Source organism: Rosa chinensis, chromosome 1 (assembly GCF_002994745.2).
Source record: "Rosa chinensis cultivar Old Blush chromosome 1, RchiOBHm-V2, whole genome shotgun sequence".
Classification (NCBI taxonomy): domain Eukaryota; kingdom Viridiplantae; phylum Streptophyta; class Magnoliopsida; order Rosales; family Rosaceae; genus Rosa; species Rosa chinensis.
Window position 1 is genome coordinate 50,076,403 of NC_037088.1, and position 19,674 is coordinate 50,096,076.

At 38.7% G+C, this 19,674-nt stretch overlaps 4 protein-coding genes across 5 annotated transcripts; 3 read left to right on the forward strand and 1 right to left on the reverse strand.

Moving 5' to 3' along the window:
• The first annotated feature begins 1,536 nt into the window (after nt 1-1,536).
• LOC112186831 (RING-H2 finger protein ATL67) lies at nt 1,537-3,187 on the forward strand. 2 transcript variants are annotated; one of them, XM_040505852.1, is made up of 2 exons: nt 1,537-2,406; nt 2,975-3,187. In XM_040505852.1, exons 1-2 carry the CDS (start codon nt 1,733-1,735, stop codon nt 3,051-3,053), a joined length of 753 nt encoding a protein of 250 aa, XP_040361786.1. In that variant the 5' UTR covers nt 1,537-1,732; the 3' UTR covers nt 3,054-3,187. The 2 variants fall into 2 exon arrangements, with proteins under 2 accessions (XP_040361786.1, XP_024181135.2); XM_024325367.2 differs by having other exon boundaries at nt 1,539-2,406; nt 2,970-3,162.
• Nucleotides 3,188-3,399: 212 nt separating this feature from the next.
• Nucleotides 3,400-5,450, forward strand: LOC112186821 (probable methyltransferase At1g29790). The gene is made up of 2 exons (XM_040505835.1): nt 3,400-3,461; nt 3,615-5,450. Exons 1-2 carry the CDS (start codon nt 3,434-3,436, stop codon nt 5,087-5,089), a joined length of 1,503 nt encoding a protein of 500 aa, XP_040361769.1. The 5' UTR covers nt 3,400-3,433; the 3' UTR covers nt 5,090-5,450.
• Nucleotides 5,451-7,494: 2,044 nt separating this feature from the next.
• Nucleotides 7,495-9,588, forward strand: LOC112181815 (reticulon-like protein B5). Its single transcript, XM_024320214.2, has 5 exons — nt 7,495-7,818; nt 8,265-8,445; nt 8,536-8,677; nt 8,925-8,994; nt 9,095-9,588. The coding sequence occupies exons 1-5, from the start codon at nt 7,596-7,598 to the stop codon at nt 9,259-9,261; spliced, it is 783 nt and encodes a 260-aa protein (XP_024175982.1). The 5' UTR covers nt 7,495-7,595; the 3' UTR covers nt 9,262-9,588.
• A 402-nt stretch (nt 9,589-9,990) lies between these two features.
• On the reverse strand, nt 9,991-16,287 carry LOC112181816 (golgin candidate 4). The gene is made up of 14 exons (XM_024320215.2): nt 15,936-16,287; nt 14,940-15,038; nt 14,676-14,804; nt 14,053-14,214; nt 13,663-13,759; nt 13,507-13,571; nt 13,136-13,291; nt 12,824-13,030; nt 11,908-12,204; nt 11,754-11,819; nt 11,250-11,452; nt 11,009-11,063; nt 10,663-10,842; nt 9,991-10,563 (listed from the first exon to the last, which is right to left on the reverse strand). The coding sequence occupies exons 1-14, from the start codon at nt 16,167-16,169 to the stop codon at nt 10,246-10,248; spliced, it is 2,268 nt and encodes a 755-aa protein (XP_024175983.1). The 5' UTR covers nt 16,170-16,287; the 3' UTR covers nt 9,991-10,245.
• Between the last annotated feature and the right edge of the window lie 3,387 nt (nt 16,288-19,674).

A 19,674-nucleotide genomic window follows, 5' to 3' on the forward strand; every position in this document is an offset into this window, starting at 1 on the left:
CTCGCACCCATCCAGTCTTGGGTCTCATCGGAATAGACCCCCAAGTAATCTCCACTTCATCTATTGTACTCCGATGCGAAGCAAACATTGTGATGAAACAATGCAGGCTCGATTTGGTGGTCACCGCATAAGATCGGCGTTGGAGGGCCATCAATAAATGGCTTAGGAGGGAGGCCGACGCCGGCCGCCATTGGTGAAGCGCAGAGCTCCAGAGCTTAGGGTTTGGGGAGAGTCGAGGCATTAGACGTATTTTCATCCTAAATGTACTGTAGTTGATTACAATTTGTCAGAACATTTAAGACATTAAGAGCAAGACATTTTGTAGGTCATGCTAGTTAATTATGTAATCATTTTTGTTGTGATTTAGCTTCAATATAGAATCACTTAAATCTAATAACTTGCCTGTATTATGGTTGGCCGGTTCTTTATAAATGAAATGATGATCTATGTGTGACGACTTGTTATGTAAGCCATATATACAAATATTATTGCCAACGTGCTTCATTTGATTTGGCGCTGCCAAATCCTATCTTATTAGATCAAAGAAGATTCGTTGACCAAATTAACACTATCATAAAGAACTATTCAAAGAAAGAAAAATACTAGTACTGTTATGCATCTTATTCAGTCCTACGTTATAATTAGAAAAATACAAGTACTGTTATGCATCTTATTCAGTCCTATGTACAAATTAACATGTTGAAGGAGAAGTTTGACAACTACGTTTATACTCGATGCCTTTCGATTGCTAGCTTTTATGAGGGTTACATTATATTGTCTGTTGGGTTAGTTTCAACTTTCAACCAGAAAGGTTCAACTATAAATGCATAAACTTCGTGTATATATATGTAATACGTTTGATCTCAAGAATTGGATCCATTGTCTTATGTATATGCGACTCGCTCGATCTGAAATCTTAAGAAACTCAACGATATTGCTGAAGAAAAGAGTGTACGTATGGTTATGATGGATTGATGGTTGCTTCCTCCAATGATTGTCTTTAACTTAAGCTAATAACTTGGTTAAAATTCAGTCACTATTTATTATGAATCTTAACTTCTCTTTATCTGTAATTACAATTTCAATATTTTTCATATATAAATATTTTCTATAGGCATTTGGGCTCGTTAGAAAATTTGTGTAGTGGAAGATCATGATCGAATTGATACTTTCAATCAATGTAGCTCGTAACTGACCACACGAGCTTAATAGTTTGTAGCTCTGGAAGAAGAGGTCCGCCCTCGCAACCTAAACCAAGGCAAGCGAATCTCACCAATACCATTTTGAATATCCCGCCGAAACAACCACAAATTAAGTTTGACGCAAGCAGAATGTGATGGTCCTACTCAGCTTCGCATCTTTAATTCCACACACTAATTTTGCGAATTCAATTATGAAAGCACTTTACAGTCGCCCTCAACAGAAATCCCCGATTAACCTGCCTGCCGAATCACATTTGAAAAACTAGTCTTTACAATCTTATACCTTCATGTTCATGCAGTTGAGTTATTTTCATTACAAGATTCTCCAAACCCTAATAGGCCAAAGACTAGCATCTTACCCCGGTAAGATGCCAAGAACCCCAAACACAAACCCTTGAACCCCAAAAACTCCACAAACAAACACACCCAAAAGAACTGCCCAAAAAGGAGAAGAAAAAACTAGTTGTCAACACCACTCACCACTCACTCTTTCCCACCAAATTTAATGCAATCCCCTCTGTGAGTATTAAATGCAGCAGCTGGGAGCACCCTACAACTTTCTCAATCTCACCCCCAAAAAAATCCCAATGGCTAAAACCCCTTCATCCCTCCACCACCACCTCCTCCTCCTCCTCCAATGTCCCCCCTCCCTCCTCCCCTCCTCAAATTACCTCACTACCCTCGGCCTCGGCTACGCCATAGCCATCGCCCTTGGCTTTCTCGTCCTTCTCTCCACCCTCCTCCTCGCCTCCTACATCTGCTGCCGCGTCTCCCGCCACCATCGCTCCCAGCCCCAAACCCAAACCCAAAACCCCAACTCCTCCTCCGAGGGCGTCATCCTCCCCCGCATCATCTTCGTCGCCGAGGACGACGTCGAGAACCAAGAAAACGACGATGAGAACTCCGTCGTCGGCCTCCACCAGAACGTCATCAACTCCTACCCCAAGTTCCCCTTCTCCAAGGAAATCGGCGGAGGCGATGCCTCCACGTGCTCCATCTGCCTCTGCGACTACCACGAATTCGAGATGCTGAGGATGATGCCCGAGTGCCGCCACCACTTCCACCTATTGTGTCTCGACGCGTGGCTCAAGCTCAACGGCTCCTGCCCCGTCTGCCGGAACTCGCCGCTGCCGACTCCGCTGTCGACGCCGCTGCAGGAGGTGGTGCCGCTGAGCCAGCACGCCGCCGATCGGAGATGGAGGAGGTGATTGATTTTCTGGGTTTTTGATTTTTAGTTCTGGGTCTTTGTTCTAATTGTGTTAGCTTTGTTGGGTTTGGAGTGGGTTGTATAAATTTTTAGGGTGAGGATTGAAGAGTTTCTCAAGGAGAGTTTTTGTTTGTTGTATAATAGTTTTACCTTCATTTTGTGATGATAAAGCTTTTGGGTTTCTTACACTCCAAGCTTTAACCATCCTTAAGTGTACCAATTCTAATTATTTTTTCATCTTAGGACTTTGATTTCACTCAAAGGATTCATCTTTACTTGAAATGAACAAGCTTTAGCTTTGTGTTGGTCTTTCTTGCTTGTTCCTTCTGAAAATGCTTAGTTCTGGTCTACAAGTTGATATAACAGTGATCTGCAACTGGGTTTTGGGAACAGTCCCCTGAATTTTGAGCAAGGGTTTTCTGGATCTTGTTTTGACCTTGCTTGTGCTTCACTTCTGCTTCTGCTTCTGATAAGATATAATTTAATTATTCTGCGACATCAACTAGCTGCCAAACTTTATATATTTACAAGCTGTGTTCCTGCTTCCATTTTTTGTAAAGGGAAGACTTTCGAAAGACAAAGTCAATCAAAGCACTGAGAGTAGCAGTGAAGTGAAGCACGTGCTTTGTCAGTGTTGCCGTTAATCCTCTATAAATGTCTCTGATTCACACTACAACATAAGAATGAACGACCAGAAGTCTAATCAAGGACCATGAAATACAACTGTTGCAACTGTATTTTCCATTGACTAATTCATCCTCTGTTATCATTATTATTATTTTTTACTTTCTCAATTGTGAAGAAAGTTGAGTAAAGAAGTGATTATGAAGGAAGCTCCTAGTTGCTTGGATTTGAATTTGCCTCCCACTTTTGCTCCAGTGGTGGCATAGGAAAAAGGGTTTTAAGCTATCAGAAGCATTATAAATTCAGTACTCTGATCCCCAGATAAATCGATTACTGTTATTAATTTTTGGTTGAGTGCTCAGGAAATCCGCCCAATTATCTCTTGGATCAGATAAAACAAATGGAGCCTTTGGACTTTGATCTCAAAGGTACCAATCTCCACGCCTCTGACGTTTTTAAATAGATCAATGCCAGGCAACAGCTTCAAGCTTCAGTTAAACTATTAAAATAAGCTGTTACCCTTTTGATTTCTGTATCTGATTTAAGATTTGAGTTGTTGAAAATCAATGTTCTTTTTTAAGATAGCTTTTCAGCTTTTCATGTCATTGAGATAGATATGAGGAAACCGAGTGTTGTTATGAAGTTGGGAACATGGAGAGGAGTTCAGAGGTCAATTTTTATATTGGGTAGTTTTGCTCTTCTCATCTCAATTGTTACCTTATCATCCAAATTCTATTCTCTCAAATCATTTCATGTTACTGATACCTTCTGCAATTATGTAAATACTGATAGTCAAAGCAGGATTGACAGTCATGTAAAAGTCACTCTCGAAACTGTGATTCAGAAACTCCAACAGGAACTTAAAACGTTCAGAGATTCAACAGCAGATTCGTCGTCATCTGTGCATTTGTTAAAGCACAGTACGTTTCTTGCTGATATTTTGGGGCTGATCGAGTCGGTGCACGAATCTCTGGTGCAGAATGATGAGTCGACTCAGAAGTTAAGCAATGATGTCGAAGACATCCATCCTCTGTTAAAACCGAAGCAGCACTCTGATGAGCCTGCGGAGTATTTTCTAATAGAAGAGATTCGGAAGTATGTCAAGATCAAGCCGAACAGATTGGGAAAGCAGAATTTCATGGGAGCTAATGGGACTTTCACTAGCATTGGCCATGCTTGCTTTGCTATGAAGACAGAACTTGAAGAATACATGAACTACGACATTGGCGATATCTGCAATGACGATTGGAAGCTAGCTCAGAAGCTCATGGTTCATGGATGCGATCCACTTCCGAGGAGGAGGTGCTTTGCTCTGGCCCCGAAGATATATAGCAAGCCATTCCCAATCCATGAGTCCATATGGAAGCTCCCAGACAATAGAAATGTCCGGTGGAGTCAGTATCGGTGCAAGAACTTTACTTGCCTGGCAAGTAATTCCGCTCCCAAGGGGTTCTTCAAATGTGCAGATTGCTTCAACCTGTCACACCACGAAATGCCTAGATGGATGCAACAAGTAAGTCTAGACTCAAAATTGAATCTGACTGCAGATTTTCTTATCCCTGAAGTTCTTCAAATCAAGCCGGGAGAGATCAGAATCGGACTGGATTTTAGCGTAGGGACTGGGACTTTTGCAGCTAGGATGAGGGAGTTCAATGTCACCATTGTCTCGGCAACTATCAATCTCGGGGCACCTTTTAATGAAATGATAGCTCTTCGTGGACTCGTCCCTCTTTACTTGACAATCAATCAACGGCTGCCATTCTTCGACAACACTCTGGATTTGATTCACACCACAAGATTTCTGGATGGCTGGATTGATTTTGTGCTGCTAGACTTTGTCTTGTATGATTGGGATAGAGTTTTGAGGCCTGGGGGTTTGCTGTGGATTGATAGCTTCTTCTGTGTGAAGGAAGATTTGAATGCTTATTTGGAGTCCCTTAAGATGCTGAGGTACAAGAAGCACAAATGGGTTGTTGTTCCAAAGATTGATAAAGATGATGATAGAGAGGTTTTCTTTTCTGCTGTTCTAGAAAAGCCGCCCAGACCATTCCGGTAAACACATATTGGTCAGCTTATGCCACCATGTTTTCTACAATATAGCTTGTAGTTTCGAATATTATGTCATGTCAGTCAGAATTTACAAGGGAAAAATTCATCAGAATTCAATTTTTTTCCCCTCCTTGTGAATGCAATAAGGATTATATAGGGACAGAGAAACCCCATTCCCACCAGAAAGTAGAGGAGTTGGCCCCAAGCCAATTTGAATTGTTGGAGGGACTTGTTTGTTAGTTTCAGGGTGTCCCCCAAGATATTTGGTCCACTAATAATTTTAAGGTGAAGAAAAAGACACTGAAATTGGGGTATATTGTGTAGCAGTACATAATCATGAAGCTGTAAATGTTATGCTGTGAATTTGAATCCACACTGAAGAAATATGAACTTGAAATAAACTGTTTGTGTTTTACAGCAAAGAACTGGACTATATATTTCACAGGGGTGAGTTCACTTTTCTAGTTTCAGCAAAATGGTCAGGCATTAGTTTGTACTTTGTAGGAGATCCATGGACCTCACCTTCATATATATGCCACTATGCCCGTTTTAGAGTGGACCTCCATTGTTTTTGCACTTTGAAACACATCCTCTTTAGTGTAGTTCGATAACGAGAGTTTCTCTTTAAGGATCATGTAGCACACACCAATCAAGAATAAACAACAACTATTTATTCGTGAGTTAAACAATTTTTCATCTCATCCAAACAAACATGGCAGCCAAAAAAAAAAAATTACCATCTTCAGCTTGCAAACTCGAGCTTGGCCTCCGCCAAAACTAATGTGATTAGACCAAATAATATTGAAGGGTTTGAGTTAGATTCTTAGCGTAAACTAAATTATTCTTAAAAGTAAACTTGAAACATTGAGGCTCAGACCAATAAGCGATAAGCCGGAAAGAAAGAGTTGAATCATGCCTGATCAAAATAACTGCTTCTTTTTCTAAACAAATTAAAAGCTGCATTATAAAGGTATGTATCATTCAGAATTTCAGAAAAGTAAATTGATGGGGTGGTTATCATTCTAGGGTAGGTTTAGACATACTGACAGTGACTCTCTAAGTTGTCACAGTCGCTGCACATTTCTCTCAGCCCGATCAAAATCTGACGTATTCTGGCAGGCCCACTATGAAGATTCTTTTGGTTTTGGTCTGGGCTACACCATCAAGATTCTAAAGGTTCATAAACAACTGTAAAAAATAAAAATAAAAAAGGTTTAAAACTCTTGTAAAGTTTGCATAATTGCCAAAACCCCATCTCGTTCATCATGCTTTGAAAGAAAAATTGGTAAATATTACTTTGAAAATCAAGGTATATACCTTCAAATTCTTTTCAGTTTTTTTGGTGTAACGGATGGTGGCTGAGTGAGCTACTACTCCAGAGTTGAGAGCAAGGAATGCTTTTTACAAGTTGGGGTCTAAACCAGAGACCTCTTATTATTATGAGAAGCCATGCAGCGTCCGCCCCACTTGCAGTCTAACATGCTTCAATTAGACCAATCCCATTAAGTAAATTCTTTTCAGTTCTTCACAATATCGCGACCAATCCCATATACATGAAACTATTATAATTAAAATTTATATATCGCGACTTATAGCTTTAGTGATAATATATCGAAATTATGATAGAAAGTAATTTTCCTTACAAACAAACTCTTTAATTTAATCGTCCATTTTAATGTTATTTTATATTTAATCCTAAAATTTCTTATTAAGAACAATATGACGGCAACAAACAGACCCTAATTATGTGTGAGATTGGTTTGTGCTATGGTGTTAGAACATGAAAACATATATATGTTAGAACATGAAGATAAAATTAACATTTCCTGCTTCTGTCTTGAACAGCACATATTGATTCGTGCTATATTCATTTTTATTTTAACTGCATAATATTAATCCTATATTCACGATGTACTAGATTCATTCTTCTTTTTAACTGCAAACATTCACGACAAGAATTTGCGTCTTAATTTTATATACTAAATATTAGGAGGTGTAGATTTTTTCTCTTCCTTAGAAATTTGTCCCAAAGATTTTCTCGACGAAAAAAAATTATAAAATAAAAAAAGTCCGAGCAACAAAAAGTTTACCCTCCGTGATAACAAATGTGGGAAGCACAAAGCGCCCAGCTGGATCAGCCATCACCTCCTCACCTCCCTAACGTGGAGCCCACTAATAACATGGAGCCCACCCACAACGTAAAGTCACATAGACCGTCCAAACCACTCATGTCTCCATGCCTCCCCGCCACGTGGTTCGAACTCTTTAAACCAGGTCGGTCACCTTCCCAATCTTTTCAAAATTTTCCGACCCACTTCCTCCGGACCCGAAGCCCAGCCTCGATCCCAGCCAAACCAAACGGACGGCCCAGATCTGATCTAGTTTCCCGCACCATTATATATCCCCCGCTCTTATCCCACTCCCAAAACCCTACTGCTATTATTTTTTCGGTTCAAGAAAGTTCGTGAAATTCTTTTAACCTTTTTCAAAGTTTTCGGATCGGATCGGAGACCATGGCCGAGCACAGTGAGAGCGCCGATGCGAAGGTGGAGCAGACGATGATGGACAAGATCAGCGAGAAGATCCACGATCATCACGACTCTTCGTCGTCGTCGTCTTCGGATTCCGACACCGAGAAGCCGGCGCCGGCCACGGAGGAGTCGTCGGTCAAGGAAAAGGTGTTCCGTCTCTTCGGAAGGGAGCGTCCTGTGCATCATGTCTTTGGCGGTGGAAAGCGTAAGTTTTTTATTTCTACTATATCTCTGTGTAGTTGGTTTTTTACTGTTAGACATGTTTACTGGAAGTGCTTGGTTATAGTTTCAGTAAGTCAGGGTTTTTGGAGACTGGATTTTTTTTTTTTTGGTGGTTTTGGAAGTTTTTGTAGGTTGATCTATGATTAGGTTGGTGCGATCTATTTTTTTTGTTTTTAATTTTTTAATTTTAAGCTTGGTTTGAGTACACTGAATAGTATGAAATAGTTTGAATCGGTTAGTGTTTGTGTGTTAGTAGATAAATTATGAAAATAGTTCCGATCGGCAAGGATCCGATCCGTTATCGATTAGTTACTGATTTACTGAAGATTTGGGTCTTCGATGATTTTTGGCAACTATTAGCTACAGGAATGAAGCATAGAACTTGAGAGTTTAGGGATTAACGTGTCTTTGGATTATTGAATATTGCAGCTGCTGATGTGTTTTTGTGGAGGAACAAGAAAATTTCAGCTGGGGTTCTTGGAGGAGCTACTGCTGTTTATGTCCTTTTTGAGTTGCTTCAATACCACTTGCTTACGCTTATTTGCCACATTCTGGTTGGTACCCTAGCAATCTTGTTTCTGTGGTCCAATGCCCATACTATTATCCACAAGTAAGATTCTGATACTGGTTTTTTTTGGTTCCATTTCATACTTCAATGTGATTCTGTTATGTTTCTTATATGGATACTTCACTTTTGTAGGACTCCACCGCGTATCCCAGAGGTTTGTCTTCCTGAGGAGCCATTCCTGCAGGTTGCTTCTGAGCTGAGACATCAAATCAACTGGACTTTTGCACAACTTCATAACATTGCATCTGGAAGGGAGTTGAAGAAATTCCTGATTGTACGTGTATATTGATCTCTGAAATGCTTTAGTACACTGCATTATATGCTTCCATTATGCATTCCTTGTTTCATGATTTGTTAGCGTTTATAGTTAATTTCTAATGTGGTAAATACTATAACTTATACTTGGAAGGTCCTAATGTGGAAGATTATATTATAATGATTCCCAATGTGGAATATTATTTTTGAGCTATCTTTACTGTTGTCTTTATCTGTTTGTAGTAATAATGTACTATGAATTTCAGGTTATTGCTGGCTTGTGGGTTCTTTCCATTGTTGGGAGTTGGTGCAATTTCTTGACCTTGTTTTACATTAGTAAGTATTCTGACATGCTCTGTGTGCATGCTATATGTCTATGTATAATGCCTTCTTTATATTGGTGTTGAGTTCTGATAATTTTTGTTTTGGTAAACAGCTTTTGTTTTGCTGCACACTGTGCCTGTTCTGTATGAGAAGTATGAACACAAGGTTGACCCACTTGCAGAGAAGGCAACAGTTGAGATCAAAAAGCAGTATGGAGTGTTTGATGCCAAGGTTTTGACAAAGGTTCGCGAAACAGTGCTGAAAAACAAGAGATCTTAGAAAGTGTGACGTTCTGTTGTGCCCTAAAAGCTCTAGGTTTAGTGGTTGAGCTTCCCATTATGTTCAAGTGTTTGGCTTTGTTGGTTGACTATATGTGGTTTTAGTTTTGAGAATTAGGCTTTATGTTTATACATTATCGTGGGAAGCTTTTTCAAACATCACCTTAGCTAATACGTTTATTCTGACAACTATGTTATTCAACCGTGCCTTGTACATGAGTTGTCTTAATACTCCAACTATGGTGTATGTTGTTTCATGCTTGTTCTACTTTGATTGTGAGCATGATGTTTTGGTGCTTCATTTATGAAATTTCTAGTCACTCCTAGATTGAAATCTTGAAGTATATGTGATATGTTGCTCTTGTTTAACTTTTTCCCTTACGCAATCAATTCCCGAGGTCTGGCATGGCATGCTATGCAAGTTTGTTACATGCATATTTTGCCCAGTGTCCAAAGTAGTGCATGTTCACTTTTTGACTAAACTTTAATTACAATGTGGCTGCAAGCCACCACTGGCTTAGAAGAAGTCTGGTAGGGAGCCTTGTATTTCTCCTTTGCAAATTCGAGCCTGCAATGAAAAATGTCGTGTTCGTTTGCTCCAGGAGGAAAGTGTCCAAATGAAGTCCAATTAATAGCGATATTGTAACCACCGAATTATCTCTTTATCAAGCACAACGCAAATCTGACATTCAACTGGCAATTTAAAAATCAAAATGGCCAATAAATACAGTTTTGAGCATACTTCTGTATATATTGCATAGTTTTTACAGTTCCTTGTATGATTGTTGCACATTGATTGACATCTGTTCTCCATTTTCCAGTTAAATTGTCAACTTAATTAGACAATTACAACTTGGCGAAAGGATTGCGCAGTTATGTGACTGCACGAAATCAATGTGTAAAAGAATTGATTGAACAAGATTGCACAGCTACAAAATCAAACAATGATCTATACCTTTGATTAATTACATAATGCAACAAACTTTTAGTATCTTGGAAGCTGTCTTGGGGCATAAGGATTGTTCTCTGACGATGTGAGAGGAACAGTGGAAAATTCAGAATCAGAATGTTCTGGCTGCCGAAAATTATTCCGGAAAGGTGGAAGATTTGAGTTCTGGATTGGAGATAAATTTGTTCTCGAGAAGTCAGCTGCAGAACCAGTGGTGGATGGCTTATGGTCAGGTTCCAATGGATTTCTTTTATATGTATCTTCCTGAGACTGGCCCGAATCATCTGCAGACTCCCTTCTCTCTCTTTCTTCAGTTTCTTTGAGAAGAAAATCAACCCACAAATCTGCGAAGGACTGAACTTGGAAGAGAACAAGTTAATGGAACAGATTCAAGGGGAAGATGCTAATAACTAGAGGATAATAAGTCAACAATTGAAAGGAAAAGGAATATACATGGTTCTCAGATGCCGCATTTGCAGATCCTCCAGCTGAACTGCCTCCCAAAATGCCGCCAACAAGGCGGCCAGGCAGGCCTAAAACACCACGAACAACACCTTTGCCACCTTGAGCAACACCTATTCTCTGCTTGTCTTCATCAGTGAATCCCAGCATACGAGTCATAAGATCCAAAACCTGGCCACATAAGCACAATAATCTACATGAGCCCTGTCATACTAAAACTCAAGTGACAAGAGGCAGGGGAAGGGGGCTGGGGGAGGGGGAACATTTGTCGATCAGAATTACTAACCAAACTTAACAAAAAGGGATGAACATTGTTTTTGTAGCTCCCGATACATACCTCTTTACTGTGGTTTTTCTGAAAGTATGTTACTAGTAACTTGATCACAATGCGCCTGTAAATAATACCAATCATCATTAAGCTTAGAATGTCCTCTTGATAAAAACAGCTTTACAATTAATCAAGTATCGTAAATAAAACAACAATCCTGTCCTACAATACAAAAAAGGACCAAATAAAAGAATAAAAACCCCATGCTCAAAGAACACAAGCCATAGCTGTAATTTGAGGGCAGACGAACCTGTCAACAAGAAAGTCTGAATCTATTGACATCCTATTAAGCCTGGTCATACTCTGCTCAACAGCTCGCCGTAGTTTTGCATTATCTTCCTCAAGTTTATTCACTCTGCTTTTCCAATCCAGTACTATCTTTTCAGCTTGTGAAAGCTTGGACACAATTTCTTCCTTTTCGGCCTTTGATACCTCAGCCTGATGATCTGCATCCTAGTACCAGCACATAACTTGTAAATTCTATGTTTATAGAATTCAAGCAGTCAATTGACAAAACATATTAACATGGCTTGAATTTTAATGAAATTAAAACAATGTATTTCCAATGAACTTATATTCGATAATTGCTGCAACTCTATACGAATTACAAAATCAAACAAAGACGGTTTGCACAATCATAATTAAGTGGTCAGAAACCAGTGTAAAAGATTGTAAGTGTCATGAATAAGGCAAGAAGCAATTCCATGGTAAAACAAAATCGTATTTGACATAAAAGGGAACATGAGAATCATACTTTCAAGAGACGAGAAAGCCTAGCTGATTCCTCTCTTGCCCTAGCCAAATCTCCTTCCAAATGTTCCTATTCAAAGAATCAAACTCGCATATTAAATTAGTAGTCTGACTCATACTCCTAAACAAGCAGGCAGACAAAATTTACATGTAGTTACCTTCGCTTCAATTTCTGCATAGTATTGACCAAGAGCAGTTTGAAGATTCAACAGTTCAACATTTTTGGCATCTATTGTGGTCATACAACTTGCAAGTCTTTTATTCAGATCATCAATAAGTTCCTTTGATTTCTGAAGTTCATTGTTGTTGATCATCTTGACATCCTCCTGACTTGCAATTGCCTTCTTCAGAGCTTTCTCCAAATGTAATATTTGAGCTCTTAGATGTTCATTAGCTTGTCGAAGTTCTTCAATGATTTTGCTGTCTTCATCCATTTTCTCTGATTCTTCAGATTCCTAGATAACATAGCCAAAAAGATATTTCATGATAAATCTTTACTGGATGTTTGAAACATGTAAGACATGGTAACTTCAGATATTCCAATTCCAGCCGAAAATAACCCTCGTAAACAAAGAAAACAAGGAAAAGAAAAGAAGCTCCGAATACAGAGTAAGAGATTTATTTGTAGACAGTAAATAAAAACACACTCGTACACAGAGATATGAGGGAAAAGGCAAGAAGATCAAAAGTTGAACATTATATTAAAGCTTTGGTAAAATAATATGGACTATGGAGTGTCAAGACCGAATTATTGTTCTCTGACAATGGTTCACTTTTTACAGCCCTTTGGCCCTCTAAACACAAAGTGGTCAATGCAATTATCATTATTAACCTGGTCCTCTTGCATTAAAAACTAATTTAGGCGAAGAAAGTAAATAAAATAAAAATACATTGTCCTATGATAAATATGCGTTTCATGGTCTTTTCGAAACACAATCTTCAATCATAGTATCAATATAAGAGTCAATAAAGTACAAAGATGGATGAAAGTTGATTTAGTAGTCAAAGTTTCATGTAATATGTCATGTACGGATGTACCCAATGCAAAATAATGAAAATTTGAAACAAATGTACCTTTTCTAATAAATGCTGTTTGAGGCGTTTCAATTCTTGCAAGGCTTTGTCCCTTTCCTGGCGTGCTACCTTCAAATCACTATCAAATTTTCGCAAAGATAGCTCCATTTCCTCCTTCCCAGGAAAACTTTCTGATGCATCTAAGGGTTTTTTATCAGTTGAGGTCCTGCTCGTTCTCAAAGCTGCCTCAAGTTCATTCTTCTCCATCTATACAATGACATAAGTTGGAATTATTTAAGGGAGGAATAAGTAACAAAACAAATTTTTAACAATAAAGCATGACATGTTACAAATAAGAGTGACAGTAGCAACCTTAAGACTATTGTTTTCCTTCTCCAGGGTTGCGATCAATCTTTTAAAGTTCTCTGCATTTACATCCTCCCGCCTATTCAATTCCATTTGCAATCGACTTATCTCAGACGTTTTGTCATTCAATTCGTTGTGTATTTTGCTCATCTCAATGGAGGTCTGCCAAAACAAAAAAGAGCACGTACCGAAAAGCATGGGTCAGAGAACCAGAAACACAAACTACACGTACATCACACACACACACACACACCCACATACATATGTCCTAAATCATGATAATATAAAGCCATGGGGCAGCATGAAAATCTGCACTAGTATTGCCATCCAGAGTACATAGCATTCTATAATCAACTACATGCCAATAATAAACTCACTTTTTCTCTATCCAACTTAATAAATTTGAGCTCTTCCTGGATGGTCCCATTCAATTTCTGCTCCTCTGAGAACAAATGAAGAATAAGGAAATTAGACAAATTTCAAAACTGACGGTTGAAAAGTCACTTCCGAATCTTCAGTTTCCAGCAGTGTACCTTGTAACTTTCGCTGTACATTTTCCAACTGGTTGTGTTCTTTTTCTAGCTCCATCCGCAATTGCTTCATCTCAAGTCCTAGTAAATCTGCAAGCTCCTAGAAGGCATTCATACATCTGTCGTCAAGTTCTTTCATCACTAAAAGAAACCAAGAATACTACAGCAGACTAAGGCTTTCTTTTGGGTTTGGGGGGGGGAAGGTTGATTCTTATAGACCATAAAATTTTGTTTGGATGACAATTATAGCAGAATCACAACTAGAAAAATTCTGATCCTAAATCTACTAAACTTACAATGTAGGAAAGTGCAAAAAAAAAAAATATATATATATATATATATATATAAAGCTTTTAAAAGCTAAAAGATAAAACAGAAAACAATGTGCATTACCCTTTCATTCCCCTGCATGTCTGAAAGATGCGCAATCCCATTGCTTATCCCATTCCCATCCTGTGTATAGACAATACCATTCTGTTTCTGGTGACCAGAATAGCTGGTTTTTGCTTGACCTGTCGATCTTTGCTGTCGGTTGGGTGACTGATTACTACTTCCCTGAACAATCCAAGCTTACTTAGCTCAAGCATTGTCTCTTATTGATTAAAAAAAAAAAATACAACAATAAAGAAGGAAGCTAAAATGGTGTACATGCTCACTTAGTTGATGCAGAATCAAGACATGCAAAAAAATAATAATAATAATAAAAAAAAGCAGCAATTAAAGGAAATTTTTTCCTTTTTATTATCTCTACTACTATAACAAAAAGATGCAAGAGCAAGGGATTCTATTATGACATTGCCAGATAGCTAAAATGCTGGTCCAAACCAGCAAAACTAGTACGGAGTTTCTTAGTGACATACTTTTCTGACTACACACCCATATAGATATTGATAATAGATATGTCATCAAGAATTTTGACGACTTGAAGCAGAATTTTAATAGTGGCAAGCTTGCAGCACATATTGAGAGGAATTGATGTTGACTGATGCAACTTAACTTCATATATAAACCACTACCTTGTGCAAGTTGGTCCCATTTGCTGCCACTTTGTAGTTTTCAATTCTAGAGGCATTTAGAGATGCAGTAGTTGTGTCCAGATTTTGTTTCAATGAGCCATTTTCTTTATTCAATCTAGAAATTTGATCCTGTCAAATGCCAAAAGCCATGTATGGAAATTTAGTATCACGGGTGTAGGATTTACAAATTCAATTACTTAAGTGAACAAGTTAAACAAAGAAATGAATTGAACACTGTAAGTTGATAGAAGAGCAAACAGGTACCTCCTTTTCCTTTAACAAAGCTGCATAGTTTTTTGATAATGCTTTAATTTCTGCCTCAGATTCCTGAAGTCTCTTAATCTCAGCTCGGTATTGTTCAATCTAAAAGGACATAATAATACACAATAAAAATATTCCGTCAAATAAGATAAACAAAACAGCAGCAGCAAGAAGACACAAACCATAACAAAGAACAAAAGACGAGCAATGACCAGCAACCCATCAAGACAATATTCAAATGCATACACAAGTCGGATTTTCCACAGGTACAGACATCAAATTAACAAGGACATACAGGCAACAGACTGCTGCCTCATATTTAAAAACTATCTATCGTCCCAGGCAGCATCACATATAGACTACTAGATTATATCCATACTGCTAGTCATGCTTTTAGATCTTGTAGCTGATACACACATCGCATACCAACTTTCCAACACCTAACTTCCTAGAAGTTAAAACTGCTGCTGGTAGTAAGATAAAACCCTAACCAGAACTTGCTCCAGCTCAAGGCTTATTAGACTCAACCGATTATTCATCTTACTGTTATTCTCAGTAACTGATAGACTGCTCCTAATTTCGACAAAATGTAAACCTAAAAAGAAGACTCGATTGCACTAGAACTACAAATTAAAGCAAATGAGCTCCAGCATTCGATTCGCACATCCCTCGTGAGTCCAGTAAATGCCAGTTCCTATGTAAATTCTATTACTTTCAACCAAAACTTCTAACTAATACGATTCCGATAACGAAAATAAACAACATTCAGCAAATCTACCTCCAGTTCAAAGTTTCAACTTCTCAGCCACAAGCAGGTTCCAAATGATTCAAAGGCTCACTAACATTAATAATCTAATTCTCAGCAATCGACATAATTTCTTAACTCTCCAAAGCATTACCAGCTATTCAATCCAAAACGCATGAACATCACCGACAAAATTCTCACACCAAAAAAAATCCGAAAACCGGAGAGAGCTTAGTAAAAAATCAATGCCAAACCTCTGGACTAACACCGGAGCCGCCGACGCCATTCGACACCGGCGAGCGCGACGACGGCGACTTGGAATGAGCGAAGCTGTGGGAGTTTCTCCGATCAGAAATGGACGAACCTTGGCCGCCTCCTCCATTGGTTGAGGCGTAGATCTCAAACTCCTCTTCGTCGCTGTCGTCGTGCACGTCCTGCGCGATCTTGTTGAGATTCTCTTTGAGGTTGGCAATCGTCCCCCACATCATTCACAAATACGAGCGGAGAGAGTGTTTGCGAAGAATTTGGGGTCGGAAAATAGGGGGAAATCGGCGACGGTGATCGGAGCGGCGTCGGCGGATGGAGAAGGGGGAGTGGGGGATTGGAATTGAAATTCGGTAGATCTGAGAGGGAAGGAGACAGGGGAAGAAGAAGAGGGGACGGAGGTGGTGGTGGAATTTTAGTAAATTAAATATAATAAATAAATAAAACTTGGAATTTAAAAAATAAATAAAAAATTGGTTCTAGAGGACACGTTATGGGACCAATGGCATTTTATTGATATACTCACAAGTCACATTGTCACCAATAAATTTGTACCTTTCATCATGGAAAAAACATAAACTTGTACCTATTCCTTATAATACAAAGCAAAGGTGAAGATAATGCAAGGAATTGGGGAAAAGGGTAAGACATTTTTGAGGAATGGTCAAGATGAGAAGGTAAACTGAACAGTCAAATTTTGTGAAGTTTCTATCTAGAGATTGTTTTGATGAAAATATAAGTAGATTCGAATGATGTAGATATTGGTTATTATTTCTATATTTGTTCTTGTTTTTCGTGAGCGCTTGCAGAACTTGAAGGTAAATACAAGATTTATGAGTAGTGAATTGTCATAACTCGTAACTTATAAGTTATAACGTAAAATTTTGTTTTTGTTATATGAGTGTACATGTTTTTAAATGTAACTTATCTTTAATCAATGTAAGAAAAATATCATAATTTTTTTTTGGTCTGAAGAAAAAGATCATATTGACATCTTATTTTTGCTCATTAGTTTGTCACTATTTATTTTTTTAAATTTTTTTTGGGTCTGAGCTCATAAGGTTGTCATGGATAATACTGCTTTCGAGAAATTTCTCACAATATATATGCGCTCATATTGTTAACATGAAATAAACCCCAATATATATGTGCTCATATTATTATATTATTTACTTTTAGTATGCTATGGCTCTCTGCCAGTAATAATTCCCTATCACTTTTGGTTAGGGTGAAATGGGCTTTGTCCAGGTATGCACATTTTGTGTGCCTTGTCTGGCCTAGCGAGGCGGCGAGTTATTTGCTTGATCAAATGGACGCAACCTCCTAATGGCAGGATGAAATTGAGTATCGCCGGATTTATTTCAATGCGGCAACATAGTGGGAAGGCTGTGCTATTTGTAATGATGTTTTTTCGTAATAGAGTTATCTTTCCGCTATGTCAAAGCAAATAGAGTAGCCATTCATGCACTCTGTGCTAATTGGTGCTTGTTAGAATATATAGGTTTTGTGGAGAATCCTGATATTATTTCAGGATGTTCTCTTTATGCTTATTGTAATTTGGGGTTCAGGCTCTACCCCCCCCATATTCTGCAATTTCATTAATCAAGGTTTGAGGGCAGCTGCACCAGCCCCATTTCAAAAAAAAAAACCCCCAATGAAAAACATATGGTATATGTGTTTATAAGGTAAATAATAATAAGAATAGATTAGACTGCATCCTTTATTTTAGCTATGTTATCATGGTGAATATTATGGTGAGAAGTGAGAACATGCCACAAATCCATAAAACTCATTACTTTGCATGAGATATTGGGAAAAACTACTTAATGTTGTAGAGAAACTGAATTTGAGAGAAATTTGTTGTGTATTCTCATTGATAATAGGGGTCTCTTTATATAGAGGATTACAATGCATAGAATCTCAATCATACAAGGAAAGTAATCGTATATTTAATAAGAATCTAGATTCTTCTAATTTAATCCTATTACCACTAGAGCAAGTAAACTAGAGTTTGGGCCAAATACAAATTAGGGTTTGCTTGAACACTCTCCCTTGTGGCGCCCAAACACGGTACTTCTCTAGTTGTCTCGTTAAAAACCTTGCCGAGTAACAAAAACCCAGTAGGACAAAAATAACCTCGGTCGAAGGGGAAAAAGAGCACAACACACCATTCACGATTCGAGACGAACATGTAAACATCTCCCCCTGATGACTACGATAATGGGAGTTCAGATAATTTTCGCAAGCCAATTCTTGCCACATGTTTCTTGAACGTGGATTTGGGCAATGACTTAGTAAACAAGTCTGCCACATTGTCCTCAGATCGAACCTGGTTCACTTTGGTCTTGAGGAGCTTCTGTTGTTGCTGATTGTAGAAGAATTTAGGCGATATGTGCTTGGTGTTGTCGCCTTTGATAAAGCCTTGCTTCATTTGTTCAATGCAAGCAGCATTATCCTCATAAATGCTTGTTGGCTCATCTGTGGTAGACTTCAGACCACTATTGCTTCGAATATGCGTAACTATGGACCTAAGCCATATACATTCACGAACTGCTTCGTGAAGAGCAATAATCTCTGCATGATTTGAAGAGGTAGCGACTAAGGTCTGCTTTGTAGACCTCCAAGATATCGCGGTCTTTCCCATGGTGAAAACATAACCAGTTTGGGAGCGACCTTTTTGCGGGTCAGAGAGGTACCCAGCATCAGCAAAACCTTCCAAAACACTAATATCGTTTTGGGATGGGGAGAGGGAACTAGATGGGTCCGAATCCATCTTCTCTCTGTAGGGATAGAACATGCCCATATCGATCGTACCACTTAGGTATCGAAAGATATCTTTAACACCAGTCCAATGGCGCCGTGTTGGGGCAGAGCTATATCTAGCTAGCAAGTTCACAGCGAATGAGATATCCGGTCTTGTGCATTGTGCTAAGTACAATAATGCGCCTATTGCACTTAGATAGGGCACTTCTGCCTCTAGCACTTCTTCGTCGTCATCTTTTGGACGGAATGGATCATTCTTTGGATCAAGACTACGGACGACCATTGGGGTGCTTGAAGGCTTAATCTTGTCAGTGTTGAAACGCCTAAGCATCTTTTGGGTATAAGCTAATTGATGAATCAGGATACCATCTCTACGGTGCTCAAGTTCTAAACCGAGGCAAAACCGTGTTTTCCCAAGATCTTTAATCTTAAACTCGGATTTCAAGTGTTCAGCGGTTTCCCTTAACTCTTTAAGGGTGCCAATTATGTTCATGTCATCGACATAAACTGCTACTATTGCAAATCCGGAACTTGTCATTTTTATGAACACACATGGGCATAGTTCATTGTTGACATATCCCTTTCCAATCAAGTAGTCACTTAGACAGTTATACCACATCCATCTCGATTGTTTCAATCTATATAGTGAGCGTTTCAATCTAATTGCAAACGCGCTCCGTGGTTTGGAGCCACTTGATTTGGGTGGTTGAATTCCATCTGGAACTTTCATGTATATTTCCGTATCTAGATCCCCATATAGATACGCTGTAATCACATCCATAAGCTGCATGTTCAGTTTTTCGGAAACTACCAAACTGACAAGGTAGCGGAATGTTATGACATCCATTACGGGAGAATAGGTCTCCTCGTAGTCGATTCCAGGGCGTTGTGAGAAGCCTTGCGCCACAAGGCGAGCTTTGTACCTTACAATCTGGTTTTTCTCATTACGCTTTCTAACGAATACCC

Coding starts and splice junctions, on each gene's coding strand:
- LOC112181815 (XM_024320214.2), top strand. CDS start 7,596: ATGGCCGAGCACAGTGAGAGCGCCGATGCGAAGGTGGAGCAGACGATG. Junction 8,678..8,924: donor AGTTGAAGAAATTCCTGATT/GTACGTGTATAT, acceptor TATGAATTTCAG/GTTATTGCTGGCTTGTGGGT. Junction 8,995..9,094: donor CTTGACCTTGTTTTACATTA/GTAAGTATTCTG, acceptor TTTGGTAAACAG/CTTTTGTTTTGCTGCACACT.
- LOC112186831 (XM_040505852.1), top strand. CDS start 1,733: ATGCAGCAGCTGGGAGCACCCTACAACTTTCTCAATCTCACCCCCAAA. Junction 2,407..2,974: donor GCCGATCGGAGATGGAGGAG/GTGATTGATTTT, acceptor TGTAAAGGGAAG/ACTTTCGAAAGACAAAGTCA.
- LOC112181816 (XM_024320215.2), bottom strand. CDS start 16,169: ATGATGTGGGGGACGATTGCCAACCTCAAAGAGAATCTCAACAAGATC. Junction 11,064..11,249: donor TCAGACTTTCTTGTTGACAG/GTTCGTCTGCCC, acceptor TATTATTTACAG/GCGCATTGTGATCAAGTTAC. Junction 10,843..11,008: donor AGAAAAACCACAGTAAAGAG/GTATGTATCGGG, acceptor TTATGTGGCCAG/GTTTTGGATCTTATGACTCG.
- LOC112186821 (XM_040505835.1), top strand. CDS start 3,434: ATGGAGCCTTTGGACTTTGATCTCAAAG. Junction 3,462..3,614: donor TTTGGACTTTGATCTCAAAG/GTACCAATCTCC, acceptor TTCTTTTTTAAG/ATAGCTTTTCAGCTTTTCAT.